The 20442-nt window shown below is 41.5% G+C and overlaps 1 protein-coding gene across 1 annotated transcript in view; it reads right to left on the bottom strand.

Moving 5' to 3' along the window:
* The window catches only part of LANCL2 (LanC like glutathione S-transferase 2), a 68492-nt gene that overhangs the window by 27093 nt on the left and 20957 nt on the right, over positions 1-20442 (bottom strand). The window contains exons 2-4 of the mRNA XM_069083733.1: positions 6063-6180; positions 1146-1353; positions 418-565 (exon numbers count right to left, since the gene is read on the bottom strand). Of these exons, the coding sequence (XP_068939834.1) occupies positions 418-565; positions 1146-1353; positions 6063-6180 (474 nt within the window). The remainder of the gene's footprint in view (positions 1-417; positions 566-1145; positions 1354-6062; positions 6181-20442) is intronic.

Below are 20442 nucleotides of genomic sequence, written 5' to 3'. Positions count from 1 at the left end.
ACAGCATAAGGAATTTATGTTAGGTACCAGGAAGAATGTTCTAAAAGGAAAAGGCTGCTGATAGGTCAATGGAGGAAGTACCTGATTTTAAAAGTTTATTCAGAAAGAAAAACAGGAGATATTTCTCATGTGCCTCAAAATGTTTAGTTGGGTACAAGGAAAAAGACTCTGGAGTAGTCAAAGGTCCTTGGTTCAAATCCCACCTTTAATGTTTACTTGTTAAGTGACCTTAGGAAAGTCACTCAACCTCTCTGAGCCTCAGTTTCCTTTTCTGTAGAATGAAAGAGTTGGAATAGATTGCCAAGGAGGCTCCTTCCAGCTCTTCCACGATCCTGGTTGCTGTCAGATTTTAAAGAAGTGATGAGTATACCTCTTGTATAGCTATCATAGATAGCAGTTAGCTCCTATAATCAATACCTCTTTTATAGTTGTCTCAGATACTGTGTTTGGACCAATCTCTGTATTCAAGTACAGTAAGGCATATAGGTAACCTGCCCGTCCATAAAGGAGTTCATCTGGAAGGTCTGAGTCTGGACTTATAACTGTTTTCTGTAGCTGCAAAAGTCTAATAAAAAAAAAAACAAAATAAAACCAAAATTAATTTCCTAAGAAGAGACACGGAATATCCTTTATTGAAAAGAAATTAATCCCCCATATTCACTTATTCTTAGGACCTGATGAATGAGGTCATCTCTGATTCAAGGACCAGATTAAAAAACCCTCCAAATCCTTCTCTATTCCCACTAATTCTTCTCCCTTAATAGATACAAGTTAGCAAGTCAGCACAGAGCCCTAGCCCAGATAGCTTTCATTAAATGCCAGCTAAGGCATCTGAGAGAAAAATATTTAAGAAGGAGCCTTCGACTATGACTCAAGGTAACATGTTTGTTCCCTAAAATATAAACCAAACTCATGTCTCAGCTGTACAGAGAGCTCCAATGGAACCCTGCCCACAGGAAGACAGAACTTGGTTGTCCCATTATAAGGCCTACAGTACACATTATAAAAGTCTTTCAGCTCCTAAAGCATCGTACTGGCTTCCTTCTGTTTCATGTAAGATGAGCACAAAAGCAATTTTTCTAAGGTACATTTCCACAGCAATAGCTCCAACCAGAGACGAGAAATACTTTCAGCTTAAAACTCACTTTGTGATGCACTCTCTGGATTCACTGTCACTCTTGAGCTTGTGGTACACCACAGCACCCACAGCAAGGGGCCCTGCATCCCCACAGAGAAAAGTGACCCTGCGGCCACTGAGGTTCCGAAGAGTTCTCTTCACATAGTCCAGGGACCGCAGCAGGTAGGCCTGGTCCGAAGTGACACGGTACATCTGCAGGTACAGAAGGGCTATGCCTAGAAGAAACCCCCGACCCCCCAAGAGAAGCGTTACTATACGTCCCTTCAGCCTCCGCCCCAGCGGCAGGTATTCAGGGTCCTTCCAATATCCTTTGGCATAAACTCCTCTCACTGCATCAGGAGAAGAAATAATGTCTGAAGTTGATAGTTGTGAATGAAGAAGACCAAGCTTCATAAAGAGGAGGCACAATGGACACACCTTGGATTGGAGCACCCAGCAGGGGGTTTCTATGCCCTCTCTCCCACCCCCAGTCTGCTCTCTAGCTATTTAAAATCCAAGAGTACGTGAGCCTCCACTTGGCTGGCTCCATGAGGAAAGGAACAAGTAAATCTGTGTCCCTCCAAGCCAGTGTGATGGGCCCCCTGACTGCAACTGACAGATCCCTGAAAACAGCATTCACCATGAATGTGTCTTTTTTAATTTTTGTTTTAAATTTACACTGAACTTACTGAAAGTAGACAGTTACCTATGAACAAACTGAAAAACACAGCAGATACAATGCAAGGTTCTATTTAGAACAGCCTTAAATTAACTAGGTGAGGTTGTTTCAAGATGATTGAGAATGAAATTCTTAACACAGGATACAACTTTGGGTGAGCAGTGAGCCCAAAGTCACATGGAATCTCTGAATGCCAGACACAACCAGTAAGACACTAAGGAGTGAGTATGCCTGGACTGTAGACCAGCAGAGGCGAACTAGAGCAGCTGGGAAGGAGGAGGCTGCCGCTAGCTGACCCTGCAGTGATTTCTTCTTCAATGAACTCTAGTCTTTAATATTTAAACTCACTTTAACCAGGTTAGGTTCATAATGGCATTGGGTATCAATTTTCCTTGCTGTGTGTCTGTCTGGCCTCCTGCATTTGTCTACTATTGTTGGCACTAAGTAATTTTTATTTATGACCAAAAAAATACATGACTACTATAATCAGCACTTTATAGTAAATTATGTTAATTTGGGGGGGGAATGACAGGAATGACAGAATTGTCAAGTTAGAAGTGACCCTAGACATTCTAACCTTTTTGAAATAAGAATCTCTCTCCAACACACCTGGTGAGAGATGCCTAGCCTTCCTTGGTGACCTCCAGTGACAGGAAGCCTACAATTCCCTGAGTACGATTTCCCTTCTAATTATTAGGAAATAAGTTTGTGCCTAAATTTGTGTCTCTGAAACTTCCAAAAACTACCCTTTTTTAGGCCAAGCAGAAAAGTCCTAATTTCACTTCCATATGTTGGGCCTTCAAACACTTTAAGCCAATTATCACAACTTCTCTGCTCCTGGCTAACCTTCAAAGATCCTCACAAGAACAGGTCCTCATGGTTAATGTTTTTCTCAATGCCCCTTGTCTTATTAAAGACCTTCCTAAAAAGTGTCACCAAAGCAAACCTGCTATTCTAAATGTGGTATGGTCAGGGCAGTATTGAGGGTTATGGCCCAGCATTCTCTACCTTGTTACTAATCTTCATACAGACTAGGATCATATTAAGCCTTTTTAGCTGCCATGTCAGCTATGTATTCCCTAAAACTCACACAACTGCCTACCAATACCTCTCCCACCTTATACACATATAAAGTTAATTTTTAACCCAATTGTAGAAGGCTTAGAATTACAAATTTACATCAGTTAATCGCAACTAGGCCCTCACTGCAGCAGAGAAAATCTTTCATTCCTTCCTTCCTTATTCTCCAGAAACTTCTCATAGTGGCTGCTTCAAGCACTTTTTTTCACTCCTCCAGATTCCTTGCCTCTCCCGCCTGCTCTCAGCAGAGCACCCTCACCTCATACCTTAAAAAGAAAAGGGGGTATCAACTCTGAGCTCTTTCTCCACTACTCTATATCTCAGCCCCTTTGCCATTAGCTCCATTTTCTATTCTTTAACTCTACTCTCTAATGAAGATGTGGAACCTTTTCTCACCATGGCCAAAGCCTCTAATTGGACCCTATCCTCTTCCTGTCTCTACCAGCAGACTGTTCCCATAATTACCCCCTCCTTCCCTCTTGAATCTTTCCCTATCTACTAGTTCATTTCCTATTGCCTACAAATGTCCAGACCTCCCCAAGTTTTAATCACACATCCCCATCCCCATTTGACTCTATCAACCCTTCAAGCTATTATCCTATACCAAGCCTCCCTTTGACACACTCTTTGTCTTCACTTCCTCTCCTCTCACTCACTTCTCAACCCCTAGTAATCTGGCTATCTTGATATCTTCAGTTGCCCTCTCTATGCAGATGACTGCATCCATACACCAAGCTGCTGAGCTCCATTTCCTGCATTACCAACTGCTTGCTGGGCATTTCACATTTGGTGTCCTATAGACATATCAGACTCAACATGTCAAACCTTGGCAGTTTTATCTCTGCACCATTCCTTGCACCCTTCCCCTTCTACCATTCTCAAGGGTACTACTCTAGTTCACGCCCTCATAAAGTCGTATCTAGAATATTATAGCAGCCTCCTAACTGGTCTCCACAAGTCAAGTCTCTCTCCTCCACACAGCTGCCAGTGCTAAAGGATAGAGCTGATCAAGTCACTCCCTTTCTTAGTAAATGTTAGTGCCTTTCTATTCCTTCTAGAATCAAATAAACACTGGTGATTAAAGTCCTTTACAATCTGGCCCCCAAGTCACCTTTCCAGCCTTAACTGTCTTAGTCCACTCCGCATCCTCTCCAGTCTGGTCAAACTGGATCTTTGGTTGCAACTCCCACAGAAACTTGCACCCTGATCAAGTCTGTGCACAACCTCTGCACCTACAATGGTCTCTCTCCTCACCTGCACCTCTTAGGACCTGGTGTCCTCCCAAGCCCAGCTCAAATACCAGCTCTTTTATGAAGCCTTTCCTGTGCTCTCCTGCCCTCTCCCCTAATTCGGCTGCTGGGGCTTCCTCTCTGAGTTACATATTTGTTTTTATAAACTTCCATGTCCACATGTTGTCTCACCAAATGGAAAGTAAGCTACTTAAGGGCAGGGACTGTTTCATTTTTGTCTCTGTATCCCCAGCACTCAGGCACAATACCTGACAAAGAATAGTTACAGCATAAATGCTGGCTGTTTGAGTTATCTGAGTAGATGAAGCCCAAAGGGATATTTCTGGAACCTGACTCTTTTGACAAATGTGTCAATCATCCCTTCCAGTTTGTGTCAACTGTAAATTTTAAAACCAAAATCGTACCCATTATCCCTTAACTGCCAGAAACATTAGAGCTAAACATATTGCTAATGTGTTGAAAACATTGGTTTTTTTTTTTATTTAGATGGTCTCTGTTCCATCTTTAAATATAACAGAATCCAAGAACCTTAATGTTGGAAGGTACTTAAGGGGTTTTTCCATTGGATTCTAATCTGTACGTCAATCAAAGCTTTTGTCCTTGGCGTAGCATTTGCTGTGTTTACATATTAAATTCAGTCTACAGGTTTATAATCTTCTTAAAGGACTAAAAGGTTTTGATTATGTTATAGTGATCAGCAATTCTGTCAGTAGAAAGCCAGACACTGCTAAGTCTGTAAGACATGGAGTAATTCTTGCCAATATCTATGGCTATTTCTTAAATTCTTCCTCACTGTCATCAACTAGGCTTGACATTGTCTGAGAACAAAGACCTTATCCTGATTTCCTTTGTTCCATCATTGAGCTGAATGAATTACTACTACATATACATGAAATAGGTACCTACATAGTGAGTCAGTGGAATATTAGAATCTAGAAAAAGGAAAGATCCCAGGACAAATCTTAATCTAATCCATTTATAGATTTCAGGAGGTCTGTGAGTTTGGAGGCACAAAAAACATTTTTTCACTAACCTTTAACTGAAATATAACATTTATTAATTACTAATCTTTAAAAGAAATATTCTAAGAAGGGCTCCACAGTCTTCCCTAGACTGCTAAAGGTTAAAAATCCCTGCTCCAAAGAATTCTTGCTCTCCAACAGCTAATATTGGTTGTTTTCATCTATTAATGAACAGATTCAAATGTCCTGTTTTCAAAAGATGGGCTCAGTATTTCACTCACTTCTAAACTAGTGTAGATGGGCATACGAGGGTAGCTTATTGCTTAATCACCAAAAAAATCCATTCACAACCATAATGAGCCACAAAGGCATTGGGGTAGGGGAGACAAGTTGACGGTTATTGTTTTTAAAAACTTATATTCATAGTTACAAAGTGATCTCACAGACATTATCTCATTTGATATTCACAAAAACTGTGGGAGGGAAGTATTATTATCCCCATTTGATAGAAGAAAAAATTAAGGCACACAATGGTAAAAAGGTTTGTACAATATATAGACAAAGGTAGTAAATGACAGTCAGAACCCTAACTCAGGTCTTACTCTGCCTCAAAGATCAGAGATCAAACTATTGCTACTGTGGTGGGATTATTATAAAATGTCAGTATGGGCAGGTAGTTGAAGGGCTAAAAAGAGATTTTTTTTTTTTAATGAACAAAGTTCAAGTGTTGATTACCTAATCAAAAATCCTTAAGGCACAAAAGACCTTTGTACAAGCCTAATGCACTTGATCAACAAAGAATCAGTTCAAAGCAATGACAACTTACATTTTTTTAACACCTTGAGGTATAAGAAGTGCTCATCTCAAACTCTTATTTACAAATAAATACTTAATTTTTTTAAAAGGAGAGAGACTAAAAATCTTGCAAAAGGAACAGATAAGAGAGACCCCCAAGTGCTGTGCTCGAGGCTTACCTGTCCATCCAGTGTAAGCAGAGCAGTCATGAGGATCAGCTGTTTTCAGGCCTTCCTCCATCTGCTGCAGGAGGTCCTTGATTTTGGTCTGGATCCTCTTTGTAAAACTGGAGTTGATCTGAAAACCCAAGCAAAGAGGGAGGAAAGAATTATGCAGCAAGACATTTTTTAAATGATTTTTTTTTTGCTAAGAAGAACATAGAAACTATTCATTCTAGGGCTCTGTAATGGCAAGCACAGAAGTAGTTCACACCTTGTTTCAGCTATTGAACTAACACCTTGTTTCAGTTCAAGTTTCTTTTTAGCCTAGTATCAAGTCTGTTAAGAAACAGAATGTGTGAACCCCATAACTTGTGAACCCTACAACTCATGAACTCCTGCAACAAGAAGGGGAGGAGCTAATGACCATATATAAGGAGAGGCCCAGGCTAGAGACAACAGAACTGAGAAGAGGACTCTTGTGGGGACAGAGTCAAGAAGGAGAAAACTTGTGGTATCCTGGCACTCTGTTTGTCTGCTCTTTCTGTGTTGATGTTTGTTTGTAATACTTTGTACAAAAGCCCTGGGACCTTCCTGGAAGCCCTGAAAGAGGATTTTCTACTTGTGTGTTTACAGAAGTCCTGGAGGAGGGTTTTGGAGGTCCTGGGACTTTACTAATGATTTGTGCTGACCTCTTGGACCTTGTTTGTGTTGATTTCTATGTTGATGATTTGTGTTGAGCTCTCAGACCTTGTTGGTGGGTCTGGGTTGATTTCACAGGCAGATAGTGAATTGATGATGGTGCCAGCAATGTAATATGAATATTATTGTGGCTTTGCCTTCCCAGAAACAGGAACTGTGAAGGACTTGAGGTGGACTGGACACTGTGAACTTCAATATGGAACAGGAACTGGATGAAGAACTGGATGAGGAGCTGGACAAAGAACTGGGAGCTGCCTGCCTTTGAACCCAGGTAACAGTCGGAGTTGGGACTATGGAGGAGGAACCATGGAAGCTGAGAGCCAGCCTCGAGTCAAGATAAAAGAAGACTTTACTTGGATACTGTGTACTGACTAGGGAGATTATGATTTACTGTGACAAGAACATTGACTTTTGTACTCTGTGATTGAATTAAGGATTTTGTGATTGACAAAAAGAATATATTTTGTTTAACTATGTGACCACTTTGGCAAAAACTATGTGGCCATTTTAGTGATAAGTTGTTGAGTTGTGACATAGTGAATGCTGTATTTTGATTTTCTGTGATAAGATGTAACATTATGAATGCTGTAAATATTTTGCTCTGATTTATTATTGAATAAATAGAGTTCACTATACTATGTAATCAGAACCTTAAAAGCTGTTCACAGCAGCAGTCCTCTGAAAAGCTACTAGTGTGTGGCTTTACAGGCACCAATGAAAACAACTGCCTTTTTTTCTCCACTAGTTTTTAGCCTAGCTTGTGTTCATGAAGTGCTTTACAAAGTACAAAAGCACCACACTGGAGTTGGAAAACCTGGGTTCTGAGGCCTATATCAGCCTCACCAGCCATGGGACTATGAGCCAATCCTTTATTGTTTCTGAATGAGCTTCACAGAGTCACTGATTATTGGCGCTGGAAGGAACCTTAGAAATCATCTAGTACAACCTCAATTTAGAAACGAGGCCCAGAAATAATGGTTAATTTTCCAGTGACAAAGTTGGTGGGTCAGGAGCAGAGCTGAGACTTGACAGGTCTTCTGACTCCTTGTCTGATGCTTTTTCCCTCTAGAGTTTGCTCATCTGTTAAACAGAAAATGAACCCTTGCAATGCCTCCTTACAGAGCTGATAGCTAACTAGTTAGCTAATTTATTAAGAGTTTACTTTATGCCAGGCACTCCACTGGAAACAAAGACAAATACGCAAGCCAGTCCTGGCCCTTGATAAGCTTTCTGTCTAATGAGGGGAGCTAGAAAGTGGGAAGTTAGACAAATGGGGGGGGTGGGGGTGGGATGGTATGATGAAGGCTCAAAAACAGTCTTCAGGCCTGGTTCTGGGGAAAATGAGGCAGAGCAAGGCTCACCTAAGTCCTCTGTCCCAGATGAGTAGTCCAAGGGGTTATAGCGATGGCTGGGAAATGTAAAAACTTATTTGAATTTCATTAACAATCCTGTGAGGCAGATAACTCTTCTAGGAAAACATTAGGATCTCTCTATGCAGTAACATTAAATGGGTAAAGTGACCCCAGTCTCCCAGTCCTTCAACCAGCTCTTCTCTAGGAAAGATTTACTGTGAATCTGCCTGCCCCTCCCACCAACATGGTAGCTGGGAAATTGGCCTAGCTGAACCAGCAAGACAATCTGAGAGAAGGATGGGGGCTCTGTGCGCCAAGCATGCCAAATCACCACCACTTCCCCTCGAACCCCAATAGACACAAGCCCAAGATTCTGTGCTCCAAAGTCCTGAGAAATGCAACAGCCTCTAGAAGATTGGCCTTGTTTCTAGTCTGTCCCTGTGGCCATCAATCTTTGTGGAGAAAAGGTGTGCCATGTCTGTTACCAGCAATGCCAACTAGCACCCAGTATCCTTCAATGGCAAGAAAGCTCGGGAGCTCCCAAAGTAGCACAGCTTTCCATACAACCAAACCCACTAACCCTGCTTCTAGCCCAGCACCTGAAGTCAAGGGCCAGGGGAGCAAACCCTGTGATAATGAAAACTCTTCCTTCTCTACAGGTACAGCCACCAGACACACACAGAGAAGAAAGTCTCCTTGGGAACATCAGAGGGTTCAAAGGATGTGGTTTTATCCATGGGAATGACACTAATAATAACAGCTAACATTTATTTAGTGATTACTATGTGCCAGGGACTGTGTTAAACACTTTATATAACTTACCTCACTTGATCCTCACAACTGTGGAAGGTTGATGCCATTATTAGCCCCATTTTAGAGATGAGGAAACTAAGGCAAACTGAAATTAAGTGACTTACCCAGGGTCAAACTGTTCCTAAGGGTCTGAGGCCAAATTTGAACTCAGGTCTTCCTGATTCTAGGCCTAGCTGCCTTACCCTCTGCTTTGCCTTTGTACTCCATCTGCCCTGAAGCCTAACCCTCCCATGTCTTTCTTCTTTCTCTATCAGAAAGTGAGCTCTTTGAAAGCAAGGGCTGTCTTGTGTTAGGGTTTAATGGATATTTTTCATTAATTAATTCAAATCCTACAATAACTTTGCAGTTGCACAATTCTTTTCACCTTCTATTCTACCCCCACCCCCACCCACTAGCTTTAAGGACTAACTAGGATGCAAATGTTTTTAAGGATGACTTTGGTTTTGTTTTAAACTATACCCTAGTTGACATCTAGCAGCATCCCCCTGCAGAAACCATGTGGGCAGATTCCTAAACAAGTCAGCATTCTGAACAATTTCTTCTCTTTCCTATGTTTATCATTTGCCCAAGAGGATAATGAGCTGACCACTGGCATCTAAACTCAAACTTATTCATTAGACAACTCTCCTTCTCTTAAATGACTCAAACAAAAAGATAGTATCCTCCTACCCCCAAATACATACACTTCATTCTAATGATGCTACATAGCAAAAATGTTACTAAAAGGTTTAATGTTGCCCAGAAGCATACTGAACCAAAATTTGGGGACAAAATGCCCCTTTAAAAAACATCTTAAAAAACTTCTTGGGGGCAGCTAGGTGGCACAGTGAATAGAGCACTGGCCCTGGAGTCAGGAGGACCTGAGTTCAAATTTGACCTCAGATACTTAACACTTACAAGCTGTGTGACCTTGGGCAAGTCACTTAACCCCAACTGCCCTGCCTTTCCCCCCTCAAAAAAAATCTTCTCCTCCTATCCTCCTCCCCTCCCCTTCCTATCAAGCCTTTATTTTCTTTGATTTACTTATTTACATTTTGCCATAAAAATTTGAAAAAGGATTTATGACCTTTATTTAATCACAACATGAAAAAAAAGCCCAGAAACCACAAGGCAGTGGGAAGAACAGGCATATTTACAAGATGCCTAGTGGCCCTGGTTCTGAGACTTATTTATAGTGATTGCATTGCAGTTGGAAGGAAAATGCTTCTGTTCTACAAGCTAGGCAATTTGCACAAACAAGGAGGCCCCCATGTGTTATAAAGCAAGCATATATTAGGATGAACACTAATCGCTTGTGGTTAAACTCCTCACAATGCTGCAGTCTGTTATAATTGCATCTATTATTCCAAATGGCATGTAATAGATGTTTATAGGAAGATTTCATTTTTGTATTCACATTATTTCTCATGGTAACAGATATATTAGCATTGCAGTAGAGGCTTTTTTTTTTCTCCCTTCTGGCAATCAGAAGATTTTAAGTAATAAGCCATACCTCTCTCATGTTTTTAAAACTGGCTTTAGTAAATTCAATTCAATTCATTTCCTCCCTGGCCACCATATCGTTTTTTACATAATGTTTTAGGAGAAATCTAAGGCAGAGAAAAGTCTGATTTTTCATGAACTCAAATGGAAAAACCTAACACTCACAGCACTCCTCATCCCCTACAACTTTCTTTCTTTCTTTCTTTATTTTTTAAAAGCAATCAGGGTTAAGTAACTTGCTCAAGGCTACATGGCCAGTTATTTCTGGGTGTGGTGCTGAGTATCTGAGCCCGGATTTGATCCAGGTCATCCTGACACTGGACATCTTACTCACTGAGCCACCTGGCTGCCCCTAAGCAATTGGGGTTAAGTAACTTGCTCAAGGTTACACGGCCAGGTGTTTCCGGGTGGGTGCTAAGTGTCTGAGCCTGAGATTCCATCTCCAGGTCTTCTCAACACTGGAGCCAGTGCTCTTACTTGCTGTGCTACCTGGTTGCCCCTCCCCTACAACTTTCAATCTCTAACAATGAGGTGTGAACTCATACTCAGCACTAACAAAAGTCCAAAGAATTTTAGGGGTAAGTCCTATCTTGCAGAAACACAAAACAAAACAAACCAAAACCAAGTAGATTTGTATATTCTTGCATCTTTTAAGATAAGAACATCCTTTTGTTTTTGTTGTTGCTGTTGAGTCTTTCATGCCAATTCTCTGTGACCCCATGAACCATACCATCCATGGGATTTTCTTGGCAAAGATACTGGAGTGGTTTTTCATTTCCTTCACCAACGAGAGGATGAGTGACTTGCCCCGGGTCACACAGATGATGAATGTCTGAGGCCAGATTCCAACTCAGGTCTTTCTGACTCGAGGGCCACGGCTCTCATCCACCGAGCCACCTACCTACCTCATCCTGTCACATCCAAATAATTAGCAAGACCTGCATCTTTTATTGCAAAGTTCTGCAAAGTGAGGTGCCTAACAATTATTACTCTATAATGAATTAGTCAGTGCAAGGGCTTTTCCCTGAAATTTGGATATTGATGAAAACATGGAATAAACTAGCGGTTTGTCTATAAAACAGCTGATGCCTTCATGATTGTTCATCACTAACAAACTCTTTGCTGATTCCAAATGAGGCACTGCATCTCCCACTGCAGTGTGTGTTTCTCATTTTTGTAATGTTCTTCTATATGAATCAGCAAAAGTATCCCCTCCTGAGGCCTTTCCTGAGCACCGTTAGCACTTCCCCTTGAGTTGTTTGGTTTTTGTATGTATGTATGTGTGTATGTATGCATGTGTGTGTACACATATTTATCTTCTGTATTCCCTTATCTGTAGAGGAGGAATTTCCTATTAGACTGTAAGTTACTTGAGATCAAGGACTATTTCAATATTCTACAGCCCTTTTGTGCATCTCAAATGGGGTCTTCCATAGGTATATCAAACTCAATTGAGCCAAAACCGAACTCATTATTTCCTCCCCCCACAAAAAAGCCCACTTCCCTTCTTCCCCATTTCCTCATTATCAAAGGAACCTCCTAGTCACCCAAGCTTGCAACCTCCTCCTCAACTCCTCACACACTCTACATATTAAAACTCCTCACTCACAGTACATTGTAAACTAGTCTTGTTTCTACCTTCCACAACATCTCTGGTATGTGCCCCCTTCTCTCTACTCATAGGGTCACTCATCACTTTTCACCTGGACTATTGCGATAGCCTTCTAATCGGTCTCCAGGCCTCAGTCCCTGCCCACTCTAATCCATCATCCACTCCGCTGCCAAGGTGGTTTTCCTGAAGTAGAGATGTGACCATGTCACTCCCCTGCCCAACAAGCTGCTGTGACTAGTTACGCAGCAGTCATTCATCCTGCACTCTGATCACAGTTCGCAGTGTGAGCCCATCTTCTCTTCCCATCACACATTTTCTTCACAATAGCTTTTGCTCTTGCTCTTCTTCGAAGTTCCTCATTGCCAACATGCTGGAGCTTACTCACCCCACCATGTACCTCTCCTTTGCCCTCTGGGTGATATGTATGTTTAATACTTCTAGTAATGTTGCATGTCATGGTTGCTGCATCAGTAGACTACTGGTATCAAGCAGTTTTATTTCTGGAGGAAGCTTAGAGTCATTAAGAGAACTCTGCAATTTAATGAAGGCAATCCAGCCTACCGTCCTCTTCCTGTTCAACTATGGGTTCAATTTGTCCATCTATACTGTCAGTCTCAGATAGACATACCGACAAACTTTATGCTCTACAGATTGTTGGTTGATCCAAATGCACATTATAATCTAAGCAATATGTATTTTTTTTATCTACTTGGTCATTATTGTATGAATGATCAAGCCAAATTCTTGAATGGCTGGTTATAGATCTTTTCTGGAAAGCTCTACAAAATTGCTGGGCTAGATGTAACAAAACAATATCATTCACAAAGAGGAATATCTGGAAGTCCCTGTTTCACCCATGAAGCAATATCAATAAGACCTAAAAAAACTAACCTCAAATATTAAAATTAAACTATTGATAAAACATTACTTATACTTACAAATATAAAATTCAATGCTCACTATTTAAGAATTTAAGAATAAGACCATCTATAGCGAATTACAAATTTGAGAGATCTTACAATGTAAAGATTTAGTTTGGTTTAGAGAGAATACACACATATTATACATGCTATGTAATGTATAAACACAGAGTTATTAAAAATGAATACGAACAACATACCACAATTATACAGTATCTTCAAAATTAGTGGAACACAGGCATTGCAGATGAATCTTCTAAAGCAAGTATTTAACATGGTATCTATGAGCTAGCACAGCATATTGCATTAAGGATTGTCATTAGAATCAGAAAGACCTGAGGGGGGAGGGGGCGGAGTCAAGATGCCGGGGTAGAAACAGCACTCTCCGGCTCCCACCTCCTTCAATTCATGTAAAAGGTGACTCTGAAGAAACTCTGGAGCTACAGAACCCACAAACTGACACAGAGAAGCTAACCTCCTGCTGAGGACAGCTTGGCAGGCTGGCAGGAAGGGGCCAGAAGAGTGCTCTGGGAGCCGACCCCAGCCCCATGAGAGCTGGAGGTCTTAGCTCCAGGGAGGAGAGAGCAGTTTCCAGCTGGAGGGACTTCAGATCACCAGCAGCTGTGGTGGTTTCCAGAATTATCAACCCATAGATGCTAAGAACAAAGTGAGAGGTCAGTACAGTGTGGCCTTTGGGATTCAGTAGTTTGGGAGTGTGATAGGCCTTTGCCTCTGGGGTGAGAAGCCACTGAGGCCCTGCAGCTGCGCACCACCATGTGGAAGCTTCAGTTCCTGGCCTGCAGACTGTAGGGGGCCCAAGTGACCAGTCTGAGGGGTAATTGCTCTTGCTTTAACCTGCTTAGATCTGGATTGCTATCTAGGGTGGAGGTCCTGGGGTGTGTGACCAGCTTTCCAGAGTGTGTGGAGGCTTCAGAGAGGGCACCCAATTATTCCTTCAGAAGCTGAGAAAACCCCAGTGTTTGGGACGAAGCTCCCCTGTCTGGAAGCAAAGTCCTACTGTGGCAAAAAGCCCAAAAGTCAAGTAATTGAGTGGCAACATGAGCAGGCAAGGAAGCAAAGCAAACAGCGCAACCCAACTTTACACTCCTTTTTTGGGAACAAAAAGGATCAGAGCATGGAACAGGAAGAAGACAATAAAGTCAGAACTCCTGCACCAAAAGCTTCCAAGAAAAATACGAGCTGGTTACAGGCCATAGAGGACTTTAAGAAGGATTTTGAAAACCAAATAAGAGAAAAGGAGGAAAAATTGGGAAGAAAAATGAGAATGATGCAAGAAAATTATGAAATGAGAGTCAATAATCTGACTGAAGAAAATAACACTTTAAAAAATAGACTAACTCAAATGGCAAAAGAGGCTCAAAAAGCCAATGAGGAGAAGAATGCCTTAAAAGGCCAAATTTGCCAGATAGAAAAAGAATCTCAAAAGTTCACTAAAGAGAATCATTTCTTCAGAATTAGATTGGAGCAAATGGAAGCTAGTGACTTTATGAGAAATCAAGATACTATTAAACAGATCCAAACAAATGAGAAAATAGAAGGAAATGTGAAACATTTCACTGGGAAAACCACTGACCTGGAAAATAGATCCAGGAGAGATAATTTAAAAATTATCGGACTACCTGAAAGCTACAATCAGAAAAAGAACCTAGAAATCATCCTTCAAGAAATTCTCAAGGAAAATTACCCTGATGTTTTAGAACCAGAGGGCAAAGGAGAGGTTGAAAGAATTCACCAATCACCTCCTGAAAAAGATCCCAAAAAGAAAACTCCTAGGAATATTATAGCCAGGTTCCGGAGTGCCCAGATCAAGGAGAAAATATTACAAGCGACCAGGAAGAAACAATTTGAATATTGTGGAAACACAATCAGATAACACAGGATCTGGCAGCTTCTACACTGAAAGATCAAAGGGCTTAGATATAATATTCTGGAGGTCAAAGGAGCTGGGATTAAAACCAAGAATCACCTATCCAGCAAAACTGAGTATCATGTTTCAGGGGAAAATATGGTAATTCATTAGAATAGAGGACTTTCATTCTTGATGAAAAAACCAGAGTTGAATAGAAAATATGACATTCGGATACAAGAAGCAAGAGAAACATGAGAAGGTAAACAGGGAAAAGAAATCATAAGGAACTTATCAAAGTTACTATTTACATAATAATTGCAACTTATGAAACTTTTCTCACTATGAGAATAGCTGAAGGGAATAGAAATGTATATATATATATACACACACACACATATATATGTCTATATAGAAGGATATAGGGGCATATGAATACATATGTGAATGTGTGTATATATGTGTACAGGCATACATAGATAGAAGGCACAGGACTTTAATAGGAAGGGATGATACTTAAAAGGTCAAATTAAGAGGTGAGAGAAGAATATAATGAGAGGAGATGGAGAGAGACAGAATGCGGTAAACTATCTCATATAGAAGAGACAAGGGAAAATGGGTACAATGGAGGGGAAGAACAGGAAGGCAACAAGGTCAACCTTATTGTCATTGAATTTGGCTTAGGGAGGGAATGACATACACACTAAATAGTGTATCTCACCCTACAGGAGAGTAGGGGGGAAGGGGATGAGAGGGGGGATGATGGAAGGGAGGGCAGGCTCGGGGGGAGGAAAGTTGGAAGCACCCACTTTTGAAGAGGCACAGGATCAAAGTAGAGAGTAGAACAAGTAGGAGGTGGGATAGGTGGGAGGGAAATATAGTCAGTCTTTTACAATATATCAACTATGGAAATGGTTTGCATGGCTACACATTACAACCTATACTGAATTGCTTTTCTTCCCAGTAAGGGTGGGTGACAAGGGAGGAAGGGAATGAATCTGGAATTCAAAGTTTTAAAATCAAATGTTATAAATATATATATATATATATACTATTATTAATATTATTTTACATGTAACTGGGAAATAAGATATACAGGCACTGGGACATAGAGATCCACAGAAAATCGGAGGGGGTATGGGAGAAGATATGGGAGAGAGCAGATTGGAGGAGGGGATATCCTGTGGGACTGCTATTTTGGGGTGGTGGGCAGGGGGAAAACGGGGAGAAAATTTGTAACTCGAAATCTTGCGGAAAGCATTTGATTAAAAAAAAAAAGAAAGACCTGAGCACAAGTCCTGTCTCTCACCTGTTCTAGCTGTGTGGTCAAGGATAAGCCATCTCACCTCTCAGTGCCCAAGGCAGTTCTCTAAAGCTATAAATGAGAGATCCCAGTGGAGCTTCCACACAAGGAATACCCTACCCAGATAGGTGCTGGCCTTGGAGTTAGGTAGATCTGAGTTCAAGGCTGTTCCCTGGCATTTCCAAAGCTAGGTAAAGAGGGGCAAATTACTTTATCTCTAAGTCTCAAGCAACTTCCTCAGCAGAATCTTACTTTATGCAAAGAAATTCTGAGTGCTAGAAAACCAGTCATTTCAAATGATTATAAAAATTATTCAGTTTTTATAAATTACATAAATGTATATGAACTGGTTTTTAATATTTTGAACCTATGATTTAGGGACCTAGTTTAAGAAATACTCTAGGATTCTGAAAAAGTTAAACTTGGCAAATGAGGTTAAAAAGATTCTTAGTACAGGAAGCAGTTTCCCAAATCATGAAAGTTCAAAAGGACACTTCAAAAAAGGGATATATGTGTGAGTGTGCATGTATGTGTATGTGCACATGTACACATCAGGAACGTGTTCTCCTAGTACATCTAAGCAAATGTCTTTCAGCCCCCTAGGTGAGAATGGATGAAAACCAGCTGTGCCAGGAAGCTTGGCACTGGCCCTGATGTACACCTCCTCTTACAAACAGCACTGTTTGGCCAGTGCCTATGGTGCATGAACAGCCCCACTGGTGGCTGTGGAGGGCTACCTGGTTTCCAGAAGTGTGGCAGTACTGCTGATGGTCAGAAACCTTAAGATCAACTGTCAAGTACCAACTATTTCAAAACTGAATCTAAAAAGCGATCAACTTATAAGTGCAAACGAGACGGCCCTTTGGGGTGTATGGTACATCTATGCTCTCCTGTCACACAAGGATGGGTCCAGTCTTCTATCTATTCCAGTCAGGTCAGCAATATTTTAATTTAACGAAGCCAAATCATCCATCATCACTTGACCTATCAGCAGACAGATCTATGATGTGTGAAAGCAGCTTGTTTTATTATGTGGGATGTGCTGTACCTGATACAGTAAATATAGAGATGGTAATTCATCCTTCCCATGAAAGTATTTTAATGAAGCTTTCTTTTTAAATGAGGACAAAGTGGAGACAATTAATAAACTCTGGTCTTGGGCAAAATAACCTCATCTAGACAGTAGGGTTTATGACAGCTTTGTACAATATAGATTTCAGCCTAGTCACATGCCAGCTGCTTCCCAGACTGACCCAGGCCTAATCCCTGCACCTGTAAATGACTGCCTCATTTTTAATAAGCCCAAGGCAATTTGCTCAGGGTCCCACAGTACTCAGCACTATCTGTGTTTCTGGAATTTCCAGCCTAGTGTAATTAACTGGCTCCATGAAAACAAGATGTTAAAACAGAACATTACAAAGGGACAATTAGTGTCAGGGTAAACTTCTGATTGGCTGGATGACATCATAGCAGGGTTTTGCAGCATTAGAGGTAGCATTTGGTTCAGATGTGACATACAATCACTACCAAACTTTGCTGGTCATGGCAATAGTCACTGACTATCTTTTTTTTACCACTAAAGCAAGGGCTTTGCATGAAAATATTTCACCTAAACCCCACACAACCATCTTATGAAGTGAGTTTTACAGGCATTATTTCCATTTTGAAGATGAGGAAACTGAGGCTCAGAGAGGTTCAGCAACTAGGTCATGGAAGCAAGTATGTATCAAGGGCAGGATTCAAGCTTGTGTCTTCCTGACCCCAAGTTTAGGACACTGACCATCGTGTCATGCTGGTGTTCCAAGCCTTGACTAATACAACCTGTGAACAACAGTATACAAAAGAGGGTTCAGTACACCCAGATCAACAAGTCACTTCTGTGCTGGGCATTGTGCCAGGCATTAAGACACAAAGACAAAAGCAAGAGGCTGCCTGTCTCCAAAGAAGTTCTGGGGGTGGAGAGAGACAACACACACATAGAAAAGTGAAATAGGAAATCAAGACAAGCTAATCTGCAGGGGAACAAGCAATCAGGGGGGCCAAGACAGGCCTTCTGTTGGAGGGGGCACTTGTTGAGGATTCTCTGAGGTGGAGGTGAAGGGGGAGTACAGGCTTTGGGAGCTGGCCCATGTGAGGGCATGGAGGTGGCCATGGAATGCTGACAGGTCAGTGTGGCTGGAGCCAAGAGCCCAGAATGGCAAAGGGAGGTTGGGGCAGGGGCCTGGGGAGGTGGGTTGTAGCTGGAATGCCAAAGGCTTTAAAAATCAAGAGTCTAGGGGGCAACTGGAGCTTGCTGAACAGAAGACTGACTGGACCAGGCAGCTCTGCAGAGGACAAAGAGAACTGGGAACAGGGGAAATGCTTAGCAGGTTACAGCAGCCAGGCAGGCCAAAAGGATAGAAGAGGGTGACGTCCTCTGGAAAACATAATCAATTGATGGTGGCTTCATTTCATTCCATCTCCATGTTTGACAGTCATATCTTTGTCTGTCTCCTCAGTGTCTATAAGGGTACCTACCACACAGTTGGTGCTTAAAAAATCCCTGATTATTGGTGGCTCTATATGCTTTTAAAACAAGTAGGGGGTAGAGCCAAGATGGCAGAGTAAAGGTAGGTACTCGCCTGAGCTAAAACCATCCAAATACCTTTAAAAATGACTCTAGGGGGCAGCTAGATGGCACAGTGAATCCAACACCAGCCCTGAAGTCAGGAGGACCTGAGTTCAAATCTGGCCTTAGATACTTCACACACAAAAAAACTAGCCATGTGACCCTGGGCAAGTCACAACCCCAATTGCCCTCCAAAAAGCAAAAAAAAAAAAAAAAAGACTCTAAACAAATTCTAGAGCAACAGAACCCATAAGAAGATGGAGCGAAACAAGCCTCCAGGCTAAGACAACTTACAAGGCTGGCAGGAAAGGCCTGTTGCACCAGGCTGAGAGCAGTGAAGTCCAGCAGGCCTGAGGTGACTGAACTGCTGGTAGCTGTGGTAGTTTCTGAACCTCTCTGCCCAGAGACAACTGAGAAGAGCAGCAGGAAGGCTCTGTGCAGGGTGGGAATGGAGTACAGTCCAGACCAGGAGAGGAGGAAACCCCTCTCGCTAGATCACATCTTGAAGAACTGAAAACTTGCAGGTCCCTAGATTGATGCACTGAAAGCCCTGGAGCCTGGGACAGCACATGCTCCATCCACCCTGGAAGCAGAGCCCTGCTTTGACAAACAGTTAAAAGTCAAGTAATAGGCTGGGGAAATGAGCAAACAGTGGGGAAAAAAATCTGACTACAGAAAGTTATTACGATGACAAGGAAGATCAAAACAAAGACTCAGAAGAAGAGAGCAAAGTCAAAACTCCTACATCTAAAGCCTTCAAAAAAAAAAATACAAATTGGTCTCAGGACATGGAAGAGCTCAAAAAGTATTTTGAAAATCAAGTTAAGAGAGGTAGAAGAAAATTTGGATGAGAAATGAGAGTGATGCAAGAAAATCGTGAAAAAAAGAGTCAATGGCTTGGTAAAGGAGATCCAAAATACTGAAGAAAACAAGTAAGGGGACAAAATGCTCACTGATGGGACTGGATGACATTAGGGTCAAAGAAATATTCAGTGCTAGGAGAAAATTCATCTCTGACTATCCTGGTTCTTTCCTCTGACCACACTGAAAGTCAAGGAGCTAAAGGAAAAGACAACACACAGCCGGAGGGTGAAGGGAGGAATGCTGAGCTTCAATTCACACAATCCCATGAGCTCTCTGGACTCCATATCTGGAACAAAGCCATTGTCAATCAGTTCCATTTTCCACAGGCCATCACCCTTCTTCCATCCCTTCTCCCCTCTTGCCTCGTCAGCTGCAATGGCCTTCTAATTGTCTCCCCTAGTTCCAGGCTCTCTCTTCCAGCCTCCACACAGCTGCTAGACACAGACCCAATAATGTCACTCTTTTGGGAGGATCAAATGATTTGACACTTGTGAAGCACTCTGCAAACCTTCAGGCACTATGGAATAGTTAATAATAACATGTATTAGATATATAACACACACATACATACATACATATATACATACATCATACATGTCCACACACATACATCTTACTAAGTGTCAGGCACTATGTTAAATGCTTTATGATTATGATCTCATTTATCTTCACAGAATTATATATCATCAACATCAATCAACCCATTTGTGATTTTCTGTATCACTACTGTCACCAGCAAATGATCACTGGGGATCTTTGGTATATATTGTTCTAAATGTTACAGCCTCATAATGGCTACAACAAAAAGTTTACTATTTAAATGAAGGAGCAAATCAAATGGTAAGAGCAAAGCAGCTGTCACACACGCAGAATATACA

The sequence above is a fragment of the Petaurus breviceps genome, unplaced genomic scaffold, assembly GCF_028583685.1.
Source record: "Petaurus breviceps papuanus isolate PSGF00001 unplaced genomic scaffold, PetGlider_PUasm1.0 174, whole genome shotgun sequence".
Taxonomy (NCBI): Eukaryota; Metazoa; Chordata; class Mammalia; order Diprotodontia; family Petauridae; genus Petaurus; species Petaurus breviceps.
Note: the sequence above shows the minus strand (reverse complement) of the source record. Positions and strands in the feature narration are given on the sequence as shown.